This window comes from Pogona vitticeps, chromosome 1 (genome assembly GCF_051106095.1).
Source record: "Pogona vitticeps strain Pit_001003342236 chromosome 1, PviZW2.1, whole genome shotgun sequence".
Lineage (NCBI taxonomy): Eukaryota > Metazoa > Chordata > Lepidosauria > Squamata > Agamidae > Pogona > Pogona vitticeps.
The window spans coordinates 2,010,451-2,035,041 of record NC_135783.1 but is presented as its reverse complement, the minus strand read 5'-3'; the positions used below and the strand labels follow the sequence as shown (position 1 = coordinate 2,035,041).

The 24,591-nt window shown below is 49.1% G+C and overlaps 1 protein-coding gene across 2 annotated transcripts in view; it reads left to right on the top strand.

Moving 5' to 3' along the window:
- Window positions 1-22,723, top strand: part of ELP3 (elongator acetyltransferase complex subunit 3) — an 83,818-nt gene extending 61,095 nt beyond the window's left edge. For both annotated transcript variants that reach the window (XM_072986025.2, XM_078381367.1), the window contains 2 exons: window positions 2,675-2,756; window positions 21,975-22,723. In XM_072986025.2, the coding sequence (XP_072842126.2) occupies window positions 2,675-2,756; window positions 21,975-22,054 (162 nt within the window). In that variant the 3' untranslated portion in view covers window positions 22,055-22,723. The remainder of the gene's footprint in view (window positions 1-2,674; window positions 2,757-21,974) is intronic.
- Window positions 22,724-24,591: the final 1,868 nt, after the last annotated feature.

The following is a 24,591-nucleotide window of genomic DNA, read 5'->3' as shown; positions in this document are numbered from 1 at the left end:
CTGCAAATACGGGGGATTGTCCGGTACAGTTAAAAACGGAAAACTTGCATTTAAAATGACTGCAAACTTGCAATAGAGAAGTACTGTTTTGTGATCCCTAAAAGTAACTTTTATAAGCTCAGCTGCATCATGCCAGGAAAAACGTCCCTGCATTGCAGTACAAGTAGTCTTGACCTGATCTGTGGAGGAAATGTTTTCCACGCCGTCCAGAACTGTGTTGCCAACTCAAGGTTGCACGCAGGAAATTGCCATAAATCCTGGCAGCAAAACTGCCCCTGCTCAGGGACGCAACCAGCACCATGTTAGCGAGTGGCCATTTGCTTCCCAAGAGTGACGCCATTTCCCTCGCATAAATGTGAATCGACCACTAAAACGAAGTGTTTTGTCTTGGAAGCAAACCCTAAGTTGCTCTGTCACCCTCTTCCAGCAGATTCGGACCTTTGGAGGGAGCCGATATGCTTCGTCTCTCATTCCCTCCCTGAATTCTGCACCTGCCTGCTGACTCTCTGTAGTTCCAGTAAATGAAACACAAATAAATACATGTAAACCAATTTAGCAGCCTGAAGCCAGTAGGTGCGGCTTTCGTACCCTCCTCGCCTGGCAGTCGGGGGGGCTTTTTGCCAGAATGGAGAATTGATCAGCTTCCACTCTGTATCTAAAACCTTCAGGGCTGATGTTTCAGGTTAAACTTCAGTATGGATTAAAAGAAAGGGGGGAAAAAACAAAGAAATACGGCAAAGAGGGGATGTTCCCCCCCCCCTTAAAGCTTTTTCAGGTAGTTGTAGGTGCATTAAAATGTGACTTGCCTTTGAAAGTAATGACTGGGAAGCCATGAGGCAAGCGAAGTGGGGAGGGGAGCCGAAAATGAACGCTCACCCCCTGAAAGTGAAATTTCAAAAGCGGAAAGTGGCTGACGCACGTGGAAGGCGTAGCGGGAGGGAAATCAATTGAAGAGAGCCTGACACTCACAAATTGAAATCAAATGGAAATGGAGGACCTAGAATTCATGACGCAGAGATGCGGGGCGGAAGGAATGTTTTGCCAGGGCAGCCGGCCGTCTCCTCGAATTGGACGCTTGGCCAAATTGCCTCCTTGGCCACCCCCTTCTGCCCCCAACCCCCCACCCCCAAAACAGGATACTAGGACCGTGGTGCATTTAGCGTAGAAGGAGTGGGAGTGAGAATAAATCACAACTGCCTTTCCAGTGGGTCTCTTTGTTTAGGGGCTGCATGGCGTCCTCTTCCCAGACCCGCTCCTCATTGCCAGCCTCTCCTTGATCAGGTAAAAGCAGGCGAGCAGGGCGCGATGGTTTCAGCTGTGGCTTAGAGGCCTAGTGGTTGGATCCACGTAGCCATGGTTTTGGCAGGAAAGCCAGTGCTGAGATCCTTGACCGTTCTGAGGGTCCTCAGTGGTACACACCAGAGTCATTTCCCGTCCCAGAAAGTTGTTCCAGTTGGTGGAAATGCTTGGTTCTTGATCTTTTAAAAGACAGGGTCCTGTCCATCCTCTTTGCTTCATTCTTGCCGTGCGGGGAGAGAGCGGTGGACGTGTCATTGAGGCGACGGACAGCGTTCCTTTTCGCCCCCCCCCCCCGTATGGCCCCTTAGCCATTCCAGTGTCTTGTGATATTGTATTACTCGGGGTGCTCCCCATTTTTTGGCCATCATCCCCCCTTCCTTCTTTCAAAGTTCTTGCAAGACAGTTGGGCAACAGGCAGAACCACCAGTCAGGGCACAGTGATTAGCAGATCTAACGGGAGGTGTGTGCGTAAAGTCCTTCCAGAGGTCATGCTCCCGAGGGTGGTGTTCTTGAGGAGATTGTGAATGACTTCAAGCTTCCAGAAGAAGCTAGCCATGCCCTATTTAGAAAAATACACAACCACCAGGGAATATTGATGGCTTCTGATCTCGCATGGAACCTGAGTGAAATGATGGCATAGGCTCCAGTCCTCAGGAACGTCTGGTGTGATTAATGTGTCACGCCCTCTCTATGGTGCCATGAAATTCTTGTTCTCCTGGTAGCAGTTGAGCATCCTCCAGTCATTGTTGTGTTTCCAGATCCTGGCCCAAATCCTGTTGTTTTGGGTGTAGTAAACGTCACCCGTGTAGTGGTTCTTAGCCTTGGCTCCCCAGATGTCCGTGGCCGACAGCTCCCAGAAATCCCGGTGTTGAAAGGGCTTCTGGGAGTTGTAGTCCAAAAATCCTAAGGTTGGGAACCTCTACGCTAGAGTAAGCCCATTGAATCAGTGGGGATTTGGGAGTGTCTACAACCTTGCACCCAGTCCAAGGGGGCCTCTCTAAGGGTCACTTCCTTTAGCGTAGCAAGTTGCAGTCAGAGTAGACCCATTACCGGTGGAATTTACGGAAGACTTGATTCATTAAATCCCTATTGATTCGGTGGGCCAACGCTAGTGCGAATTACGAGTCTTTAAGCCCAGGATTCTGGCCATGTTCACGTAGTCAGAAAGGAGCCCAGACCCGAGTGTGGCGTTTGTGTATTCCCGTCATGGTGCTTCCTTTGTTCTCTCCATATCCTCAGTCACACACACACACAGACACACAGTCCTGCTTCTCTCACCTCCAGAGTGTAAGACGCTTCTTCCACCTAATCCCGAGATCACACGCTGCCTCTGGTTTGAGAAATGTGTTCCCTTGTCCTCTTTCTCCTCCTCCAGGGCTTCGGGATGCTGCTGATGGAGGAAGCCGAGAGAATAGCAAAGGAGGAGCACGGTTCCCGGAAGGTGGCTGTTATTTCAGGTACGTAACCGACGAGCTTTGCCTTCAGGGGTTTATCCTTCCAATAAGCTTATCTGCAGAGGATGTGCCGTGTTAATCGGAGGGCAAGGAGAGGACAGAAGGCTGAGCAGCGGGAGTCTGGAATCCCTAAAGCCGGAGGAAGAAGAAAAAAAAACAATGAGGAAAACCAGATGCTTATTCTAGTCATGGTGCCTCACAATTTGAAACAAAAAAGGAAAGTGTGTTCCTTCTATACTGCCCTATAGCGCTTAAAGCACTCTCTGAGCAGTTTACAGTTTCGTTTTGCAGGCGACACTTTGCTCCCCGCTGCCCGTGAGCTAGTTAGTTAATTTACCAACCTTGGAAGGACGGAAGGATGAGTGAACCTCCAGCCAGTTACCTGGGATTGAACCCGGGTGGTGAGCAGAGTCTTGGCTGCAGTCCTGCAGTTGAACCACTGCACCACGAGGCGCCTTCAGAATTAGCCCCTCTTCAGTGCAGTGCCTGCCACTAGTTATTGCACAGTAAATTCCACCTCTGATTGTTCTATCGCATTGAAATACTGTGAGTTGTCGCCCTTCCACATGTCCCTGAGGTTGTTCGGGAGGGTCTCAGAAACAACACCTGCACTGGATATGTAATGGAGCTCTGGGCCAACAGCCGCCCGAGTCTCTCTGCCCCTTGTCAATGTCACAGCTGACCTTTGTGACAAAGTGGATGGGCCAAGTGGCCTGCGCTGGTGGGGCCTGTTGCGTACAGCTTGCCTGTTGTGACTGCCCATATGGCTTAAAAGGCCACTGTGGGCAGGTTACAACAAAATCACAAACAATAATCAACAGTATAATTAGACAGATTAACAATCAGCCTGAAGAAAACACAAGTCATGGGCCAGGGCGTGGACTCACCTCCTTCTCTTACCATCTCCACACAAGAATTGGAGGTTGTTCATGACTTTGTGTACCTTGGCTCAACCATCTCCGACACCCTCTCCCCAGATGTTGAGCTGGATAAATGCATTGGCAAAGCAGCTACCATGTTCTCAAGACTCACAAAGAGAGTACTGTATGGCTTAACATACCAAGATCCAGGTTTATAGAGCCTGTGTCCTGAGCACACTCCTGCACTGCAGCGAGTCCTGGACCCTTTGTGCACGGCAGGAGAGGAAGCTGAGCACCTTCCATAGGCGTTGCCTCCGACGCATATTTGGGATCACTTGGCAGGACAGCGTTCCAAACAGAGGAGTCCTAGAACGAGCTGGAATTTTTAGCATGTATACCTGACTGAAACAGCGACGTCTACATTTGCTCGGGCATGTGGTGAGAATTCTAAAAGAATCCGCCCGTTTGTAGGATGTTAATGCGCCGAGGAGGGGAGAAAGATAGGGACCCAAACAGCAGCCTTAATGGTTGGGCTTCTTCTTCGTGGCCTCTGTGAGCACCACCGCCATCACGTCAGCTGTCCTTTGTGAAGGTTGGAATGGAGGGGGCCAAACCACATGCATGAGGAGGGCAGTGGCCGACCACTTCTTGTCCCTGGCCCGTTCTCACGACCGGGGATTCCTCCTGTGTTACTTTTAAAACTCAGCGTGGCTGGGTGAATCATGACAATCGGCAGTCCCATCATTGGGGTCCCTCCGGGATGACCTTGCCCTGGCGTTACAGAGCTGCCAACCGGCTAACTGGCTTTCCTAAGAGGGCCGCTGGTTTCAGTTCATCATTTGAAAGTGCCTTAAACGAGGCCGTGGCTTCCTTCTCCCCAGCAACTTTTCTCCAAAAGTTGTGTTGGGAACAAGAGTTTTGCCCCTTTGCTAAAAAAGGCACGCCGTGACGGAAGGCAGAGAGGAGCCATTCGCCGGAGCGGCTCACGTCGTTGCCGGCACCAATTTGAAACGGCATACAAATAAATTGGAAGAAACGAGGTAGTTTTTTTCCTCTCTCCAGTACAGATGAAAGAAATAGCAAAAGGGTTCATTTTGATCCCGATACTGCTTGTTGGAGCCCGTTATCGAGGCGCGTGCAAATGTGAGGGAAGAGATGTTTCCCGTGAGATGACTGTATTGATGCAGCAGCTTGGACGGGTTTCTTCCGCAGCGCCTTTCGTCTGCGCGTCTGGAGTGAGCATGAAATCTCCTCCTGATTGGGCTCGTTTCTTCTTTCGAGCCGTCAGAATTCAGAACTTGGCTGCAAGAAAGCCCACAGAAGTGGCTCTTTTAAAAAAACTGGACGCTTCCCTGCTGTCGCCTTCAAAATGCAATCTAGAGTGTTCAGTTTCTTTCTGCAGGGTGTTTATTTTATTTTATTTTTTAAAATCGTGAATAAAAAGACAGCCAGGATTGGTTTTATGCATTAGAAAAAAATTAAATTTGCTCGGTTAAGTCCATATTTCACGAAGCCTTTTGGAGCACGCAGAAGACAGCAGCAAAAACTGCTGCGTCGTCAGTTCCCAAGCTGCTGGTCTCCCAGCGGGAGGCAAAACCTTGACTCCCGTGTGACGGCTGAGCCTTTGGGTTTTGCCCCGTCTCCAAGGAACTGGAGCTGGCCCCGAACGGTGGCCTGTCCTCCGTGATTTGATGTCCTCGAGAGATGGGGGTAACGCGCAAGGCTTGGAAGCAACTCCCTTTGGGACCCTTGACACCTGGTGGTGTCGTATCCCAGGCTGCTTCTACACTAGGGAGGCAGAAATCTGAAACCCTACAGAGAGAGAGAGATTGGCATGGATGTCACCGGCACTCCCCAGTCTCTTCCCTGCCTGGAAGTCCCTCCGGCCCTTGTGTGATGAGTACAAAGTGGACCCTGTCCAGGGTTCTCGATTGCAAGAACTCTGGCGGTGAGTTTAGCCGAACGCACTGGTACGCTCTGCTTGAGGGCTCCCCTGATGGTGGTGGTGGGGGTTTATATGCCTAAAACGACAGAGGTGGAAGAGCCGCCCCGACGTCGTCCAATCTGCCCCCCCTGCTAAAGCAGGAAACCCCAAGCTGAAGCATCTTGGAGGGGCGTCGCACCATCTCTCTTCCCTCCACCCTTTCGGCCCATTCCCCGATTCCCTGCCCAAAACCTGGATAAGAGCCCTGCCTGCCCCACAGCACCTCCGCTTGCATCATGCCCATGCAGTGAGGATGATGGAGAAGCAGGATCTCTTTGCCACCTCCCCCACCCACCCACCCGGGCTGCCTTTGTTCCTTTTTGCAGCCGGACCTTTCCAACCCCCTGGGGCCCAAAGCAAGAGACCTCATATAGACCATCCTGGAGAGATGGCTGCCTGATCTTGTCTTGAACACCCCCAGCGATGGGGCACCCACCACATCGGGAGGCGAGCTGTACCACCGTTTGATGGTTCTCACCTCACGTCAGGAAATGCCTCCTGATTTCCAGGTTGGGGGGGGAGATGGAGGGAGGCATCTTCCAAACCAGACTCCTGGCCCAGCCAGGCCACGGTTGTCCACTCGGGCAGGCAGTGACTTCCAAGGATGCCAGGAAGGGCTCTTCTCTGGCCTGGCCTGGAGGCGCCAGCTGGACGTGAAGCCATTCCCCTTCTGCTCATGAGCTGCCGCTCTTCCCCAGCGAGGCGCTCAGTGTACCGGGTGGTTTCCCTTTCAGGCGCTAAGGAGACCCAATCCTGCTTAGCTTCCAAAAACCAGACAAGGCCGGGAATGTTCACAGTGGTGTGCTAATGATCATCCTCTTAGAACGGCAGAGCTGGAAGGGGTCCCTAAGGATCATCCAGTCCAGCCCCTTTCAAGGAGGCATCACAAAGGAATCGAACTGCCAACTTCTGTCTCCGCAGCCAGATGCTTAAACCCCTGAGCTATCCAGCATAGGTGATCATGTCTATTGGCTGAGTCACCTCCAGAAGATATTTATTTATTATTTTATTTATTTTATTTATATCCCGCCTATCTAATCAATTAAGACCACTCTAGGCAGCTGAATATATTAGCAGGTACTAGGGCAAGAATGGGACTTTTTTTTTTTTTGTGGCTTTGGGCCTTCTGGTTCCCGGTGGCCTCAGCTGTGAGAACAGTACCTGGCTGGGTAGCTCTGTTGGTTGGAGCAAGTGGCTGCAGTGCTTGGGGATTTTGCTGCCTCACTGTGCCTGTAAAGAGAAGAGCCAGCCTATGTAGGATTTGCCCAGAGGTGCCCCAAAATGAAGGGAATGGTAGACCACGTCTATAGAGTACTCTCTGTCAAGGGAAGCCTGGAGAGGGTCAGAATCAATTGGAGAGAATGTAATTAATCCCTGCCCTAGGTTATAGGTTTGATACAACAGTCGTTGTTTTTGAATTAAAACCACAGCAAGATGGTAGTGGATTGTGTCCTATTTCATTTCTCCAGTTGGACCTTCACTCTGGTTGATGGTTTCCCTCCATTCGTTCTCCCTGTCCCCCCCCTTGCTTTCTCATGATCTCCATGGTCCCCAAACCAAGTGCCTGAAGTTTTGTCGTTGCACTATAATTTCTGGAGGTCCCAGACATCCCTGCCCATGATCTTCCTGTGGATGTTGTGGTTCAGAGACCATCTGGAACCCCAGGTTTGGCAGCCAGCATCCTTGGGACATGATCCATTCACACGGCATGACCCGTGGTTCATGCCATAATGATGACAATGATCATGATATACAAGTCACTTTGTGTAGCCATGTGCACCGTGTATTCTTTTGTTCCTCTCTCTCTTGCTGGAGTCTACGTGTTTTTGTGGCTCTCTTGACTTTGAATGTTGAGTTACATCCAAAGCGGTCTCTGGAGCTGGGCAGTTCTTTTTCTTCTGGCTATTCTTTTATCATTTATATTACTGTGAATTATTGGCTGCAACAGACTGTACTTTCTGGTTATCATCAAATGACAGAAGGGTTTCTGCCTTTCTGCACCCTATGAGTGTTGCAATTCCATGATCTTTATTCGTTCACCGTAGTTCATCTTTTTTGGGTCTCCCTTGTAACCCTACCATCTGGTAGAACCCAGAATACGTGGTGACTTATCGTAAACATTCTGAAAGCCATTCCATATTACAGTACATTCTTTCTCCTGAAGGATGCTCATCATCATTTAGTCGTTTAGTCGTGTCCGACTCTTCGTGACCCCATGGACCAGAGCACGCCAGGCCCTCCTATCTTCTACTGCCTCCCGGAGTTGTGTCAAATTCATGTTGGTTGCTTCGCAGACACTGTCCAGCCATCTCATCCTCGGTCGTCCCCTTCTCCTCTTGCCATCACACTTTCCCAACATCAGGGCCTTTTCCAGGGAGTCTTTTCTTCTCATTAGATGGCCAAAGTACTGGAGCCTCAGCTTCAGGATCTGTCCTTCCAGTGAGCACTCAGGGTTGATTTCCTTTAGAATTGATAGGTTTGTTCTCCTTGCAGTCCAGGGGATTCTCAAGAGTCTCCTCCAGCACCACAATTCAAAGGCATCAATTCGTCTGCGGTCTGCTTTCTTTATGGTCCAGCCCTCACTTCCATACATCACGACAGGAAAAACCATAGCTTTGACTATTCGGACTTTTGTTGGCAAGGTGATGTCTCTGCTTTTTAACATGCTGTCAAGATTTGTCATCGCTTTCCTCCCAAGAAGCAGGCGTCTTTTAATTTCGTGGCTGCTGTCTCCATCTGCAGTGATCATGGAGCCTAGGAAAATAAAATCTGTCACTGCCTCCATATCTTCCCCTTCTATTTCCCAGGAGGTGATGGGACCAGTGGCCATGATCTTAGTTTTTTTGATGTTGCGTTTCAGACCGTTTTTTGCACTCTCTTCTTTCACCCTCATTACAAGGTTCTTTAATTCCTCCTCACTTTCTGCCATCAGAGTGGTGTCATCTGCATATCGGAGGTTGTTGATATTTCTTCCGGCAATCTTAATTCCGGCTTGGGATTCCTCCAGTCCAGCCTTCCGCATGATATATTCTGCATATAAGTTGAATAAGCTGGGAGACAATATACAGCCTTGTCGTACTCCTTTCCCAATTTTGAACCAATCAGTTGTTCCATATCCAGTTCTAACTGTTGCTTCCTGTCCCACATATAGGTTTCTCAGTAGATAGATAAGGTGGTCAGGCACGCCCATTTCTTTAAGAACTTGCCATAGTTTGTTGTGGTCCACACAGTCAAAGGCTTTTGCATAGTCAATGAGGCAGAAGTAGATGTTTTTCTGGAACTCTCTGGCTTTCTCCATAATCCAGCGCAAGTTAGCAATTTGGTCTCGAGTGCCTCTGCCTCTTCGGAATCCAGCTTGTACTTCTGGGAGTTCTCGGTCCACATACTGCTGAAGCCTACCTTGGAGGATTTTGAGCATAACCTGGAGTAGGGACTGGCAATGCCACTCCAGTATCTTTGCCAAGAATGCCCCATGATCTGAAGGATGCTGCTCCAGGCTATCTCTGTTTTCACTTCAATTGTATGAGTAGCATCTCACTGTTCATTCAACCAAGCTCCGAGGTATTTGTATCTGCCAAGGGGTCCCCACTTTCATTTCAAATCATTAACTGCATTTCTTTGGCTCCCTCCTTTTTACTGACTCCCAGGAATTTGGACACTTACTGTATGTCCTGCCTTTCTTCTGTAAGAGAAGTCCAAGCAACATATCTGGAGCATTCAGGTAGTCTTCCATTCAAATGCTGACCTGTGCCAGAGTTACCGATCCTCAGCAAGGCTTCTGTTCCATGTGTTTTCAAACCATGACCTTGATACAAGTTCTTCTTGTTGTTGTTGTTGTTGCTGTTTTTGCTTAGTCATTAAGTCATGTCCGACTCTTCGTGACCGCATGGACCAGAGCACGCCAGGCCTTCCTGTCTTCCACTGCCTCCCGGAGTTGGGTCAAATTCATGTTGGTCGCTTCGGTGACCCTGTCCAACCATCTCGTCCTCTGTCGTCCCCTTCTCCTCTTGCCTTCACACTTTCCCAACATCAGGGGCTTTTCCAGGGAGTCCTCTCTTCTCATGAGATGGCCAAAGTCTTGGAGCCTCAGCTTCCAGATCTGTCCTTCCAGTGAGCACTCAGGGTTGATTTCCTTCCTTCAGAACGGATAGGTTTGTTCCCCTTGCAGTCCAGGGGACTCTCAAGAGCCTCCTCCAGCACCACAATTCAAAGGCATCCATTCTTTGCGGTCAGCCTTCTTTATGGCCCAGCTCTCACTTCCATACATTGCTACAGGAAAAACCATAACTTTGACTATGCAGACCTTTGTTGGCAAGGTGAGATCTCTGCTTTTTAAGATGCTGTTTAGGTTTGTCGTTGCTTTCCTCCCAAGACACAAGTTGCAGGGCAGTCCTTTTCGACCTGACGCCATGACCCATGGTTGTCTGCAACTCTCGTCATCTTAAGAGGCAGTCATCCGTCAATGACTCTTAAGAGGGAGTCCTCAAACAATCCTCTACTGTACATAGATGGAGGGAGTGGAAGGGCCAGTCTGGCGATTGGCTGGGAGGCTGTCACTTTGCCATCTGAACTCCTGACCCGCCCTGCCAGTGGGGCTAAGACTTCTTCAGCCTCAGCCTTTTCTACAGCAGCTTTCTCCAGCCTACACATCCGGACTGAACTTTCTTTGGCAGCCTCCCTCCTTTTTCAAATCTCCTTTTCCTTTTCAACGACTTTGAAAGATGCCAAAGAGCTGATTATGGCCCATAATGGTTCCTCATTTGCACCGGGAGAGAAGCAGATAAGAGAAAGGCACTCGAGGAGCGCTTAAGAGCCCATCTTGAACCAGCGGGAGCTAAATTCGTGGGCTGTCATCGAGGCAGGAACCCCTGCACAGTCCTTTAAGTTCTTAACTCAGCTCCTATGGGTAGGAGAGACAAGATCTCTCTCGCAGCCGGGAAGCTTGCCAGCTCTTCTGGGAGGAGGGGGGAAGGATAGCTTTTCCCTGCGGTGATCCCTTGCATTAAAAAAAACCCCACAGCCTATACCCCACAGAGGACCCTCTGAGCTGACCCCTGCTCCCAAAGGAAGAGGAATGAATTATCAGTAGACTCCCACCTTCTCTCCCCAAGGGAATGTCCCCACCCTCCACCTCCAGGGGTTGAGAAGAAACTGCAGAAATTGTGCTCGCCTAATTTGAAGTATGGCTGAATGCGTGGGGGGCCAAGAGAAGAGTGCCTGCAGATTACAAAAAACCACCTAAATGTGAGGCGGAGGGTCCTGAAGTAAACCCCATTGCAGCAGCTCTCAAGGAGATAACCCCCGTTTCTTCCACCCACCCTAAAGTTTTAAAAGCCATTTTAAAAAATGTTCTTTTGTCATTCAAAGTCAGGCGAAATGGAGGGGCTGGAGCCGGAGAGCTTCCTTGAGTGTTGAACTTCTGCTTGTGGATTAAATCTGGAGCCGTTCTCATGGTGGTTTAGACCCATCTTCCTGACCTCTTCTATTTATTTTATTTTTAGGACCAAGATGAATTATACCTCCGGGTTTTGTGCTCGCTTTTCCCTCTCGCTTCCTGGCATACTGGCTTTGTCTTCCTGGCATCGCTCCTTAGACCCCCTTTGCCAACGTGTCCAGGTTGGGTTTGAAGGATAGCCCCCAAATGAATACGGTCCTCCGAGCAAAGTCTCATGGGTTGGATCCGAGCCTTGTTTACAGATCCTTCCCCTCCTCTGAAGGACAGCCTTCCCCGTCTTTGAAGAGTGCAATCCTATCTCTCTCCCCACCTTCTTTTCTCAAGTCTTAACATGCCCAGTTTTTGTTTTTAAGTGAAGAACCGTATTGATGGGTGTGTTTGCCTAAAATAATTTAGCTCCTTTTTTTCCCTGGAAGGCTAGCACGGATGGTATTTGCAATCATAATCAGAGGGCTGCTGAGATGGGAAGTTGTTAAAGAGCAAACTTAAAAACAGTGTTTCATTCCCCTTTCTTTTGCAGATGCAAAGCAGAGTCTATTTCACCATCTTTCTTCATAAATGACAATATCAGGGCCCACATGTATGCTTTCAAGGACGAGACATGAATAGCCCCCACAATGCTCTCTGTTCCATATAAAAATCTACCCCCTTGTTGCCCAACGAATATTTCAACTGTATTTTTTTAGGACAAAAGAAGAGATTTTCTGTCGAACCTCCAGGAGCCAGGAAATCTTTGGCTAAGATCTGGGGTTCCAGATGTGCTAAGATCTCCCAGTACATAAGGATCTAATTTTTGGTGTGCACTCTTACTGTAAGGGAACGAGAAGGTCGAGAACATTTACACCACATTCCTTTGTTTTGAAAATGATTCTTTAATACCTCTTTGTTTGTTTGTTTTTCCCTGTGCGCATGTCTCTGGCAAGCGGGGGGGGGACAATCTGTCCAGTTTCCCTCTCCCCGATACGGTGGATATTTCCCCTCCACCATCAGGGTGGGACAAAGGGGCTGGCAACACTGTCCATCTACGCTTTGAATTAATTACCATGTAGCTGGCCGAGCTGCTTTCTCCCAGACCAGATTTCGATTTGTGGGCCGTCAAGTAGAAAATTAACATGGATCTGAGCCAGAAATGTGGCACGCCTGAGTGCGCCCTGCGGCTGAGGAGCCCGTAGCGGAGGGGGTGGACGCCAGGAACGGATGACGTCCGAGCCTCCCGCCGGCCTGGTGAGAGCCAGATCCTTTTGAAGAGCTGCAGAAAAACTGGGTGGCTGAACAGGGCAGAGACGTCCATCCTGCCCTTCAGTCTTCCGTGTCTCTTCTTAAGTCAGGCAGGACAGATGCCCTGCTCTCTGGCTGACCACAGACATGGCTGCACTCTGTTCAGGGAGGGTGTTTTGGCCCCAGCCTCTTCCAGGGATGTGTTCCCCATGTGTGTGCATGGAATCAATCCTGCTGGTGGATCCCAGGGCACTTGAAAGATGAGCACTTGCTTACTGGGTTGGTTGCCAGGGAGAAGGGAAGGGATTATGGCATCTCACCGAAACCAAAGCCATACTGAGTTTCGAGAAAGCTGCAGTCCTCATTGATCTTTCTCCTCGACTAGGGTGACGCACCCCTAGGCATCCCAGGGAAGACGTTTCGTCGCCACCTGGGAAATGGACACTCGCAGCGGTAAAAGGGAGGTTCTGTGTGATAAAGGGCAGAGTTAAACTCTGTAATTCACTGTCCCATATTGTGATGTTAGCTGGAATGACCCAGAAAAAGGGAACTGGGTTAGATGGGGTGAAGAATAAGGCTATCAACCGCTGCTAATTCTGATGTATTGTCTTACTTCGTGTATGCTAACAAGTTCAGACCTCACCTGGAATCCTGCGTCCAGTTCTGAGCACTACAGTTTAAGGATATCAAGAAATTGGTATATGTTCAGAGGAAGGAGACCAGGATGATGGAGGGCTTAGAAGCCAAGCCCTTCAAGGAATCGTCGACGGAATGGGGCACATTTTTTATATTATTTATATGCTGCCCTTCTTCCCATAGGTGACCTAAGGCGGTCCACAACTGTTAAAACTCCAAGGGTAACAGGACTGAAGTACAATACAGAAAATCTCTATTAAAGAAACAGTCAGGATTGGAAACAAAATCATATTCGAAGGGCGATGGTATGGAAAAGGGAGTGAACTTGTTTTCTGCCGCTCCAGAAGGCGGATTCAAAGTAATGGGAAGATGGGCGCTAAAAGACCGGTTCGGCGGTGTGTGCCAATTCATTTACCAATGCAACACGTGTTGGGCGGTCTGGCGCCCCGCCTCTCTGGCAGGCGTCCACTCAGAAGCCATATCCCGGCTTCCTTGCCCCGCCCCCTCCAGACACTGCTTCTGAGTGGGCGGAGCATTGAATCGCCAAACCCGTGTTGTGGCAGTTCGTGCCCATCTCTAGATATTTGGGAACAGCGAGAGCGGTTGAAGTGTGGAATGTGCTGCCTTTTCAGGTGACAGGTTTTTCAGCATCGGTCGGGTTATATGACCTGTCAAGGAGGATGTCGGTAGACGTTTTCCTGCTTCGGCAGAGGGCTGGACGAGAGGCCGCCTGCAGTCCCTTCCAGATAAAAGTCTTGCTTTAATTCTGAGTATCAGGAAACGAGAGGAGCAGGAATATGCTCACCCACTGTGAGAGACGTGACGCTGGGCTAAGGAGGACAGGGGTTGAGACCCTTGAGTTCCCCTGTCCTGTTGGACTTCGGATCCAGACGGTGATCGCAGGGGTCCAGAATCTTGGACCCAAGGCAAGGAATCACCAAGGTTGTCCTTTGGTCTTCGTCCTTTTTTTAAAAACGTGGACGTCAGGGGTTGAATGTGGGAACTTCTGCTTATTACCGTGGATGACTTGCCAAGGAGTGGGGAGTTCTTTGTCCATCGGTGAGATGGTTGCCCCCCCCCCCGGGATCGTGCTTCCTTCTCTATGCAGGTGCTTGAAGGGGCTCTCCCACCCCAGCAGAAGGTCAGGCGAAGAAGCAGCGCCTCAGATCTGAGTCAACCCTCCCTCCGCATGGTGGCCGCGAGACGCATCCTGTTAGCCTTCCCGTCCACGTGAGCTAGCCAGCCAAGGTGGGAGAGGTAGGGGATTTTGTGGTCCAGGGATCCCCGAGGGCGCTGACCGAAGGGCAAGGGAACCAACCGGTCAAGCTTCTCTGCAAGATGGAGGAGAAACACGCCAGAGTCCTCGTTCTCCCAGCCTCTTTAGGGCGGGAGAGGAGACGGTGGGAATGATCGCACGATCTCAGAACAGAACTCAGAAGAACAGGTGGCGAGAATGTATGGTGTAGATTTAGAAACAGCAAAGAACTTGCGCTTCGATTTTCTGCTTCATGAAGACCGAGCCGGATGAGCAGGATTCTGACAGTAATATTGGAGTGTGTGTGTGATGATTATGATGATGTCTGTAAAGCCCTGCCCGTATGTACGTTCATTGTAGCTCTCTGGCGCTGTGGGGAATGGGGGGCGGGCGGGTGGGGGTGCCTTCGTGGCAGCGTTGAGCAATCTCTTCCGTTTCTGTTTTTGCCCTTCGACGTGCGCTCGGAGCCACCACTGCAGACCCTCCAGATGGAGCGATTACATCTCATTGCTCTCCCAGAGAGATGGCAATATTTCATTCATGATGCCACGGGTCCGCCTCAGCCCCAGCTGTAGCCGGCAGCTCGGTGGGAGCATGCTGCGGCACCAGAGAAGGGAAAAGATGGACAGGGAAGGCCAGTCTGAACTTCTTTCTCTAAATCACGCCCGCCAGAGCTTTCTTTATTTTAGAAACAAAGAGGCAAACGGCGCAACCATTTCCGATCTTCTTGGTCCTCTCACGCAGCCATCCAGGTAGCCTCCAAGCGGAGGAATATATTATACACCAATCTGTTGCATCCAAAGAGAGGGAGTACCTTTGACCGTGTTGAGGTGGTGTTTCCAACATCACCAAATCACCGCAACCAAACCCTAAGTTAACCAGAGCTGAGGAGAGCAGGAGAAAGGGTTCGGAGTCCTCCTCAGACTTTCCATCTTTTATGTTAGGGGCTGAGTGGCCGGTTTTCGTTGCTTAACTACGCACATCGTTGAATCTTTCTTCACCAAGGAAGGGAACTCGGGTGTCTAAATTGCCCATTTTGGTCACTCGGTCTCCCTCTTTCTCTCAAGAGCAAATGCATTCCTTAATGCGAACAAAACCTCTGCATCTCTGTAAACCTAAGAATAATATAATGCAAATAATAAAATCCATCAGTCCCCCCGCATGGTTCTTTAAAGAAACTGACCGTGCTGGAATGGTTAAGGAAAGCACTTAAGGAAGAGCAGAAAGCAAAATGCGAGTGCAATAAAAATATAAAATCATGGTTCCATTATTTAAGATCTTTTATCGGAAGGGCTAGCGCGTAGCGGGGGCGGAGGGACAGTGGCTTAGAAACAGGAGACCCGATTTCAGCTGGTGAGTTGGCTGCAGGCCTCTGTCTCCCTGCCGGAGTTCCTCCGTAAACATAATAAGGATGCTTAGGATAAAAGCAAGGCTTGTCACAGCAAAATCGGGTTTCGCTATTGCATTACTTATTTTAGAATTTGATTTTTCTTAGTGGCTGCAGTGTCTGGCTCCCTAAGAGTTCTGCCACTGGTTTGGTTTGGTTTGATTGTTTGCTTTCCTGCTCACCTTCCTATTTGTTTGTTTGTTTGTTTTAAATTTTGCAAGCCGCCTTGGACCCTCTTGAAGAGAAAGACAGAGTATAAATATTTTAAAATACGTAATAATGATAAATAAATATAATGCTCTTTGTGCTGAAAGAACAGTTCAGCAGTTTGGTGGTTCCGATGTACCTCCAGGGGGAGGGAGAACAGGTCACACGCGGCGATAGCCATAGGGGTGCAGTGGCCATGTTGTTTAGTCGTTTAGTCATGTCCAACTCTTCGTGACCCCATGGACCAGAGCACAACAGGCCCTTCCGTCTTCCACTGCCTCCCGGAGTTGGGTCAAAGTCATGTTGGTCCCTTCGGTGACCCTGTCCATCCATCTCGTACTCTTTCGTTTCCTTCTCCTCTTGCCTTCACACTTTCCTAACATCAGGGTCTTTTCCAGGGAGTCTTCTCTTCTCATGAGATGGCCAAAGTATTGGAGCCTCAGCTTCAGGATCTGTCCTTCCAGTGAGCACTCAGGGTTGATTTCTTTTAGAATTGATAGGTTTGTTCTCCTTGCAGTCCAGGGGATTCTCAAGACCCTCCTTCAGCACCACAAGACCCTCCTTCAGCGGACAAAAATGCACAGGCTTTATTTTTAGCATCCGAAGGGGAGGTCCTGTGTCTCCAAAACCTTGTGTCTTTTTTGCATGTGCCTGGACGCTTTTTGTGCCCTGTGGGAGGTTGAGAAAGGTATTTGCCACAAGAAATAAACCCCTGATTTCTCCATTCCCAAGGGGACACCCTGTTTTTGCAGTGGCAGAAATGGAAAAGCTTTTCTGATTGCCGAAGAGGACAAGTTGGCTCTGACATATCAAGTATGAATTTTAGCAATGAGATTGTCCAAAAAAAAATTTTTTTTTTTAGTTAGATGCATGCTTTCTCTTTTTCTCCCCTCCCCATAATGGCAACCCAGCTAACTCTCAGATAGAAATGAGTGAGGGCTCCTCAGTGGGTCTGGCTATCTTGTGCCAAGGCAAGTCAGATTAATGTAAATGTCCAGGGGGAATGGTCATCTCTTGGATGTGTGAGGATGACTGACCAGACGCCCCTTGAACATGGCTTTGCTGCTGAAGAAGCTACTTGGAGGAGGACTGAAGGGTTTCAACCTAATGAGAAAGGAGTCCAGTCGCCATGACTCCACTTCCAGGTAACCTCACCTGGAGGACTGAGAATCTTCACAGATATAGGGCTTTGCCTGATTCCCAACGGTGTTTTAAGGATGTGCCATTGAAGATTTTGGACTTTGGATCCCAAAACTGTCCAGGAATTCCCCAGGCAGAATTCTGGGAATTCCAGCCCTCAAGCGCACGCTTGTAGATGCCTTCATTTCACTCACCTGGGAAAGGGCTGAGGCTTCTTCTAGGCCTTATATCTTAGCGCAGTGCTTCTTGGGAGGAAGCTGCTGCAATGCTTCCTGGGAGTGGTAGTTTTGTTTCCTTTTAGTTTAGGCTCTAAAGGAGAGTGCCTCCTGATGAACCACCCCCCACCTCCTGGAAGCGCAACAGCAGGAAATAAAGGCCTAGAAATGTTCTCCGGATGAGTGAAATGAAGGTATCCGCCAGTGTGCGTTTTTTGGGCTGCAACTCCCAGTGTTCTGCCTGGAGAATTCTGGGATTTGAAGTCTCAAAAAAGAAGAAGAATGGCACATCCCTAGTGATGATGAGAGCCTTCAAAGTCCGCTTCTCCCTCCTCCTTCTAGATACGAAAGTAATATGGGAGCTTGGAAAAATTACTCTTTCACACTATTAACCCTAGGATCCCTTTGTCAACATGGCTGCCAGCATGACTGGGACATTCCAAGGATTCCAGCCCCCCCAAAAAGTAACTTCTCTAAGCTCTGGCTAGGTGAGAGCTTCCAGTTAACGTAGTCTGTTAGCCGACGGGGTGTAACTGAATGTCTGCCTCTCCCCTTTTGTACTTTGGGAGACCACCTATGAGGAGGACAACCCAGGGAAGAAAGTGAGCCAGCCTTTTTGAGCAACGCAGGTGCAAGGGTGACGGGAAGAGCCTCCTCCAACAGCTGCAGATTTCATTTTCCAGGTCGCTCACGGGAAGAATTGACTGTTCGGTCCGGCGTTTCTTGTTTCCAATAAGCCGGCTGGGATGGTGCATCGGTTGATGTTGATGCGACCCTGTCGGCTATCTTTTTGTCGTGTACACAGCCCTCCCGCCGCACGACGTTTCATTTCCCTGTAAGCTTGTTCGAGAACCCTTCAGGCCTCAGATGTTGCGTCCGCCTCGTTGTGCAGACCTCGATGTGCAAGAGGGAACTCAGCTTGCAGGGGTGTGTACAAGCTGTTGTTGTTTTTCCGCTAATGGCTTTGCCTCTCTGTTGGTTGCTAACAAACCGCGGCTGTTTCTCCACAGAGCCGGGTTCAACTGAGATTTGAGCCCGGCAGGATCTGATTAAGGAGCGGGGCTCGTAGGAGGGGAGGGCGAGCCTTTGTGAAGAACCGTCGTGTGCCAACTCCTCCACCCTCTTGATGTGAAAACCTCATTCTGGCAGCGGAGCCCACTTGGCCTTGTAAAGTGGAGGTAACGTATCGGTCAAGTGTGTTTTGGACGTGGCTGGGAGGGTCCCAGGCCTCTTCAGCTCTTGACAGTGAGGATTACAGCTGGGCCACTCCATCTGTCTCCCCAAAAAACCAGCTGAGTCACCCAGTCGACATCTCTGCACAACAAACCAGGAAACCAGAATCTAGCAGGAATGCCAACAAAGCAAACTTATGGACTCGGCAGCGATTGTCTTGGTTAGCTTCTCTAAAGAAATAGGAAGGAAACGCAGCGGAGCAGAACCTCCCGCTTACCTCTGCTGGCTGCAACAGGAGCATACAGAGCTCTCCTCATAATAGCTGGAATCCCATTATTGGAGTCTCATTGCATGGTGGTTAAATTGCAGCACAGAAGTCAAGACTCTGCTCACAACTTGAGTTTGATCTTAAAGGCTTCCGGTAGCTGGCACAACTCAGCCTTCCATACTTCTGCTGTTGGTCAATTGACAACCTGGCTCGCTGGCGGGGGAGCAGTGTGTAGTCTGTCTAAATAAACTATAAATTGCTAAGAGTGCTGTAAGTATTCACGAAGGCTTTCACGGCTGGGATCTAACTGTTGTTGTGGGTTTTTCGGGCTCTTTGGCCGTGTTCTGAAAGTGGTTCTTCCTAACGTTTCGCCAGTCTCTGTGGCCATGGGCATCTCCAGAGGACAGCACTCTGTCAGACAGTACCAGAGCACAGAATGCTGTCCTCTGAAGATGCCCATGGCCACAGAGACTGGTGAAACGTTAGGAAGAACAACCTTCAGAACACGGCCAAAGAGCCCGAAAAACCCACAACAACCAGTGCTGTAAGTCTTGTGGAGCGGTATATAAGGAGCACACGTTCCATTTTGCTTTTACACATTTACATGGGCATAATGTAATTGTTGTGAATTTGAATGGAGAGTTGCCGCAAGCTGTGAAGTCAGTGAACACATTTTGCTCCAGTGTGTTCAGTCAGGAGCCTCACGGTGAAACAGGAGTAGCTCACACCGACTTCTTAACTTGCTGCAGGTACGCGCGTTACTGAGATTTCTGCTGGTTGTGTTAAACTACGGGGTATTGTCAATAGGATTTGGGCCAGTCTAGTGGGAATCTTTACAGCCGCACATGATGTCGAGTGGAAGACTCTTGTCTTTTGTGAAGCCTGCCTTTCTGAGTGCTTCTGCCTGATCCGACACATGTGCACGATTCAGACCCATCATAACTGAAAGAGTTTCCTTCCTCCCACTGTCTGCGCCTCAAGAAGTACTTTGGCACAGATCAAGCGTTCGGGTCCAACTGCCGTCTTCTCCGTAAGTCAACAGGCAGTGCTTTGAGACATAACAAACATCTTTTCCGTACTACAAGATTTCAGCACGGAGCCCTCCAGAAGGGTCCTGGCTGGATTTAGTTTTCAGTGAGTCTGCCACCCTACGTGGAGGGTGATGCCAACAAGCTGCACCGGACACCATGTAGCCTGCCAGCTGGGTGACCTGTGATGCCTTCCAGTCTTATCATTGACATGGGAGAACCAGCTGTTGTCATCCTGAACAAATTAAGCCACAAGCAGGAGGCCAAGGAAGTTCCACCGCACTGTGTTTTACCAGATCCGTGGGATCCTTAGATCCCATGGAGGACTGCCTGAAGCCATGGCCTCTACCACCTGCTCAAGGGGTCTCCTCCATGCATGCCAGAACAGAGATACATTGATGTCCTTCAGGAGCCTTTATTAGGCATCCTTTGGCCAACGAACTCTATGGGTTTCAATTCCTCATCTGCCCCAAACCACAGATAGACATGCAACATAGCACAGACAATTTGTGTATCTCATGCGGTAGACTTCAGGCCACAAATGGCATAATAAACCTGTTCGTCTTTAAGATGCCACAAGACTTCCTTGCGGCTTGTTTTGCTGAAGCAAACTATGAGAATCTTCACCCTGGGGCGGGTGTTGTTGCATTTCTTGATTTGCATTGACAACTTTTGCCCGGTCTTGTCCACTTGGAGCTTAAAAAGCAGCTGCTAATTGGTTACCCTTGCTGGAAATCTACCATGTGAATTGAAAGCCTGCATGGCTTCACAGCTGAGATTCAGGAGGAATCTATGTAATTATGGGTTGTTGTGGTTGTTTTTAATGTGCTGGCTCTTTGGGGCAGCAAAGGCAGGACTGGCTGGTGTGTTTTTGCTTTGTGTGTAGAGTGTTTGTGGTTGCATCACCAGGACCTCTGCTTTAAAAGATCTAGAATAATAGTTTAGAGAGGGTTTTTTTTGGGAGAGTCTGCCAGGCGGAGTGGACAGTAGAAGGCTGCGTGGACCAACAGCTTGATTGGTGACAGCACAAAAATTTCACAGGACAAGTTTCACTGCAGACCCTTGAGGACACCCGAGAGTCATCTCTGGCTAAAATCCTGTTGCATAGATTCGCCTGTGGAGGGCGAAAAGCACACCTTTCAGCAATTTCTTGCTAGCGGTAAATGAGTTCCCACTTGGGTTTCTGAGCAACACGCCAAACCAGCCAGTGGGTTGGTGCCCAAAAATGCAAGTGTGGGCCTATTAGTTGTCAGTGGGGAACCACTGTAGGTTATTTATTTTCAGCAGGCGTTAGCTACGCCACAGGATTTTGGCCTCTAGAATGTATTTCATACTCAAAGTTCCGATAATAAGGGAATTTCGGGGGTCATTTTGGTATGTGGTGCCAGCCCGTATTTTTATGTATAAGCCACTAAGAGTTTGGATGGGTGGTTGCACATTCTGCAGGGAGAAATGAGTACAGGTCTTCATCCACCTTTCTTATTTAACCCAGGTTGTTTACCAATCCCTTAATTTGACACAGTTCTTTGTAGGGTAAGCTTTTTCACTAGTTAATCAAGGCTGGCAGGAGCAAGGAACAATTGTAGAGCAAAGTGGTGGTGGGGATGATGGAGTAAAGCATGCACAAGAATTTCATTAACCCGATCTAAATCCTCACAGAGAAGCCAAGCAAGATTATCTGTCTTGGCTTCGCATGTGAGAAAGCCAAGACAGACTCATGCCAAATACACAAGTCTGCATTTTGGCACGAGTCTGCAGCCCATCTGTGGCTTCACAAAGCCCTTTCCAGCTAGCCACATGCTCTGAGTTTTTGTTCTCTGTCTGGAAAAATGTTACATGAAAGATTAACACTCATAAACATGGGGCCGATACAAAGCAAAACATCCCTCCGCGGCCATTGGCTTAATTGAAAACTCCACTCCTAGCCATTGGGCCACAGAATGTTCACAAACAGTCCAACGGGCAGTATGGGAAAGCAGATCATGTGCTGTGAGATGCAGAAAGGTGGTTTTCGGGCAAATGATCCAGTTGATTCCAAGTGGTCCTCTTCTTTGACTATAAATAACCTCCTAGTCATTGAGATGGTGGAATGCCCTTTACAGAGCCTCTTTCAGTAAAACTTTGCCATTTTGTACATTTCTTTTCTTTGTATACACACACAAAAAGTGTACTTTGGAGTCTATACAGTGCCTTTAGAGGTTGGGGTGGGGAGCAGGGGGCCCTGAGGACAGTGAAATGGGGCTGATAATGACGGCAGTGGGTTCAGATTACACTCTGGAGTCGCCCTAGGGACCTGGTGGCTTTTGTAGCTTGGATAGCGTAGGTCCTTCAGTACATTCAGATCTGTTTCCTCTTGCACTGATCCACTTGCCGTTTTGTGTATGGTCGATTGCAGGTGTGGGGACCAGGGATTACTACCGGAAGATCGGCTACGAGCTGGAAGGACCGTACATGGTGAAGAGTCTAGAGGGATGAGCTGATCCAGCAGATAGACACCTTCCCGAAGGCTTACTGACTCTTTCCACTGTCCGGCTTTCCCACCCCCAGCTGGGGAGGGATCCTACTGTCGTAGGAACTTTTGCTTTGATTGAACTTTACACTGTTTGTTAACAGGATTGTTTTGATCTAGTTCCTGTATTTTGACATGTTGAGGAACCAGAGGGACAGAGAGCTAAGAGTCCCCTTGTCCTGCCACAGGCAAGCAACAATTGCATTCTTACAGTAGCCAGCTTTCAGGGCCTTTGGTTTTCATTCTTTCGCTCTTGGCGCTGAAAAGATGCAGCCAACGTGAACTTCATCGGCTGCAGATGCTTGGATCCAAAGAGGCCTCGGCTTTTTTGAACAAAGGTTTTCTCACCTTGTTTGCAGAGTGCTCTTGGTTCCTTTTTAGGATAGTGTTGAATCCAGATGGGGGAATCTCTCCTGGGTCATATATCTCAGCCCGTTCTGCGTTGGCCAAGGTCGCCAGCCTTCGCCTCTCAAAATGTTCCGAAGATTTCCGGGTCGAGGTTCAAAGGCTGATCGGCCGTTTGCAGGCACTCGGGCAGCCAAGGAGAGGTTCGCAGGCAGCCTTTCCAAACGGGTGTCTGGTCTGCAAAGCAACCCTGTAAAAACTACTTGTGTCATTAAAACATAATTTCCAAAGTCCTGTTTTGGTCATTCATTCATTCATTCATTTATATGACAGATGGGATTCTGGGGGATCAGAAACGGTCACTAGCTCTGTTCTCCTTCCCTTTTCATGCCCCTCCTTTACTGTTTTTAGCAGATAGGAGATCTTAGACCATCTGAGCCCCCGCCCCCAATGAAAACTGCTGTTCTGGGAGGTCTCGGGAGTCTAAACAGGCCATTTGTGTGTGGGGGGGAGGCTCCCCCAGAATGTACTTGATGGCCTGCAGATATTTTCTCGGAGGCATAAGATGCCCACCCTTGGTTTATATACAAATGTAGATTTTTACATCTCTATGGGCCCCATGCCTACAGTGGCTTGGAAGAATATAAACCACGGGGAACTTAAGGCTTAAGCACCAAAGCCCCCAGCCTGCATGCAGGAAGACGAGGTTCAGTCTTTGCCAGTATCATCTGCTAAAACGATGCTGGTCTAGGCTGGATTAAGTAAGGCTTTTCTGCTGTTTGAAAAGTGGCTTGTTTCCATTAAAGTACTTTGAAACGCATTGGCCAAAATGCAGTTAAGGGCAGCTGCACAGCATTTATTTCCCTCCCCAGCAGGCTGACCTTTACACAATGATCTGGTGGTGCCTCTAATCAGCAACCGGTGTTGGTGCTGGTAGTTGCGTTTGCACCGCTGCTCTTTCACTGTTGCAGACGTGCACGGTGTTCTGGCCTGTGACTTGTTACCCAAATTCAGAAGTGCAACACTTTTGTTTGTTTGTTTGCTTGCTTGTTTGGACTGCCAATCCCAGAATCTTCAGAACTTGAAACTGAGCTGATCACAGTCAAAGACCAGCACCTAAAAAATAGTACAGTACAAAGCAGAACAGAACACACAACGGACAAGCTGCAGACAGCTGGATCACAAAGAAGCAAGAACTCTGCTCCCCACAGCAGGATCTGGGCCGTCTAACAGATGGTGCCACTTTTGCATTAGTCTTTGTTTTCATTATTACTTTGGATTACTTCAAAAAAAGAGAAAAGACACCTTGGCCAAGGGAAACACAAGACACTCCCCAAAATTTTCTGTCAAGAAGACTTGTAAGGGAGGGCCCTTTATAATTCATTTTTAAAAGTCACGTCCTTAGGATGCCCATAAAGTGATTCCAGGCCCACCCATTAGATTATTTCAAAAGCAGCTTTTGTGGCCCTTTTATTCTTTCTAGAAAAAGAAGTCTTTGCAGGTAAACAACATTCCTCCTGGCTTTTACTCCAGACCTCAGGTCAAAATGGGTGAGGAAAGTGAGGGGCACAGCTGGCTTTCACTGTTGGGAAAAATGCCTCACGGAGCAGCCAAATCCTCTCCGGTTGGGCAAATCACAGTTTCAGCAACTGTCGTCAAGGTTCTGCCAATTACAAGCTTTTGTCTCTTAAAGACTTACCTCTTGGGTCTCTTCGGACCCCCGAGGGAGTCTTTGCCTGCCTGCCTTCCCATTTCTCTTGATAGCTGCTGCCTGCCTTGTGGTTTGCTTTGGGGGGGTGGGAACAAGGTCTCTCTCCCATATGTTCAAGTCTTAGCAAAGAAAATAATTTCGATACAGAGGTAAGGGATTTGCAGGAACAGCAGGGGTGGTGGTGGTGATGTCCTTTTCCTGCCAAATGCCCTGTTTGCTTTTTGGGCCAAGGAGCATGGCCCTTTTGAATCACCCTCTGTGGATCCTGGTTTTGTCTTCTGTGGCAGAAAGGAAGAGAGAGACCCTGTTACATCCCAGGCCACGTTACCACTTGCTTCTTGGCGTGGGCTTCCTCAGTGCATCACCCGTTACATTTCCAACTCCGGATCCAACGCCTCCCAACCAGCCATCTCTAGAGGGTACCCGCCATCCGTCTGAAGCCAGTAC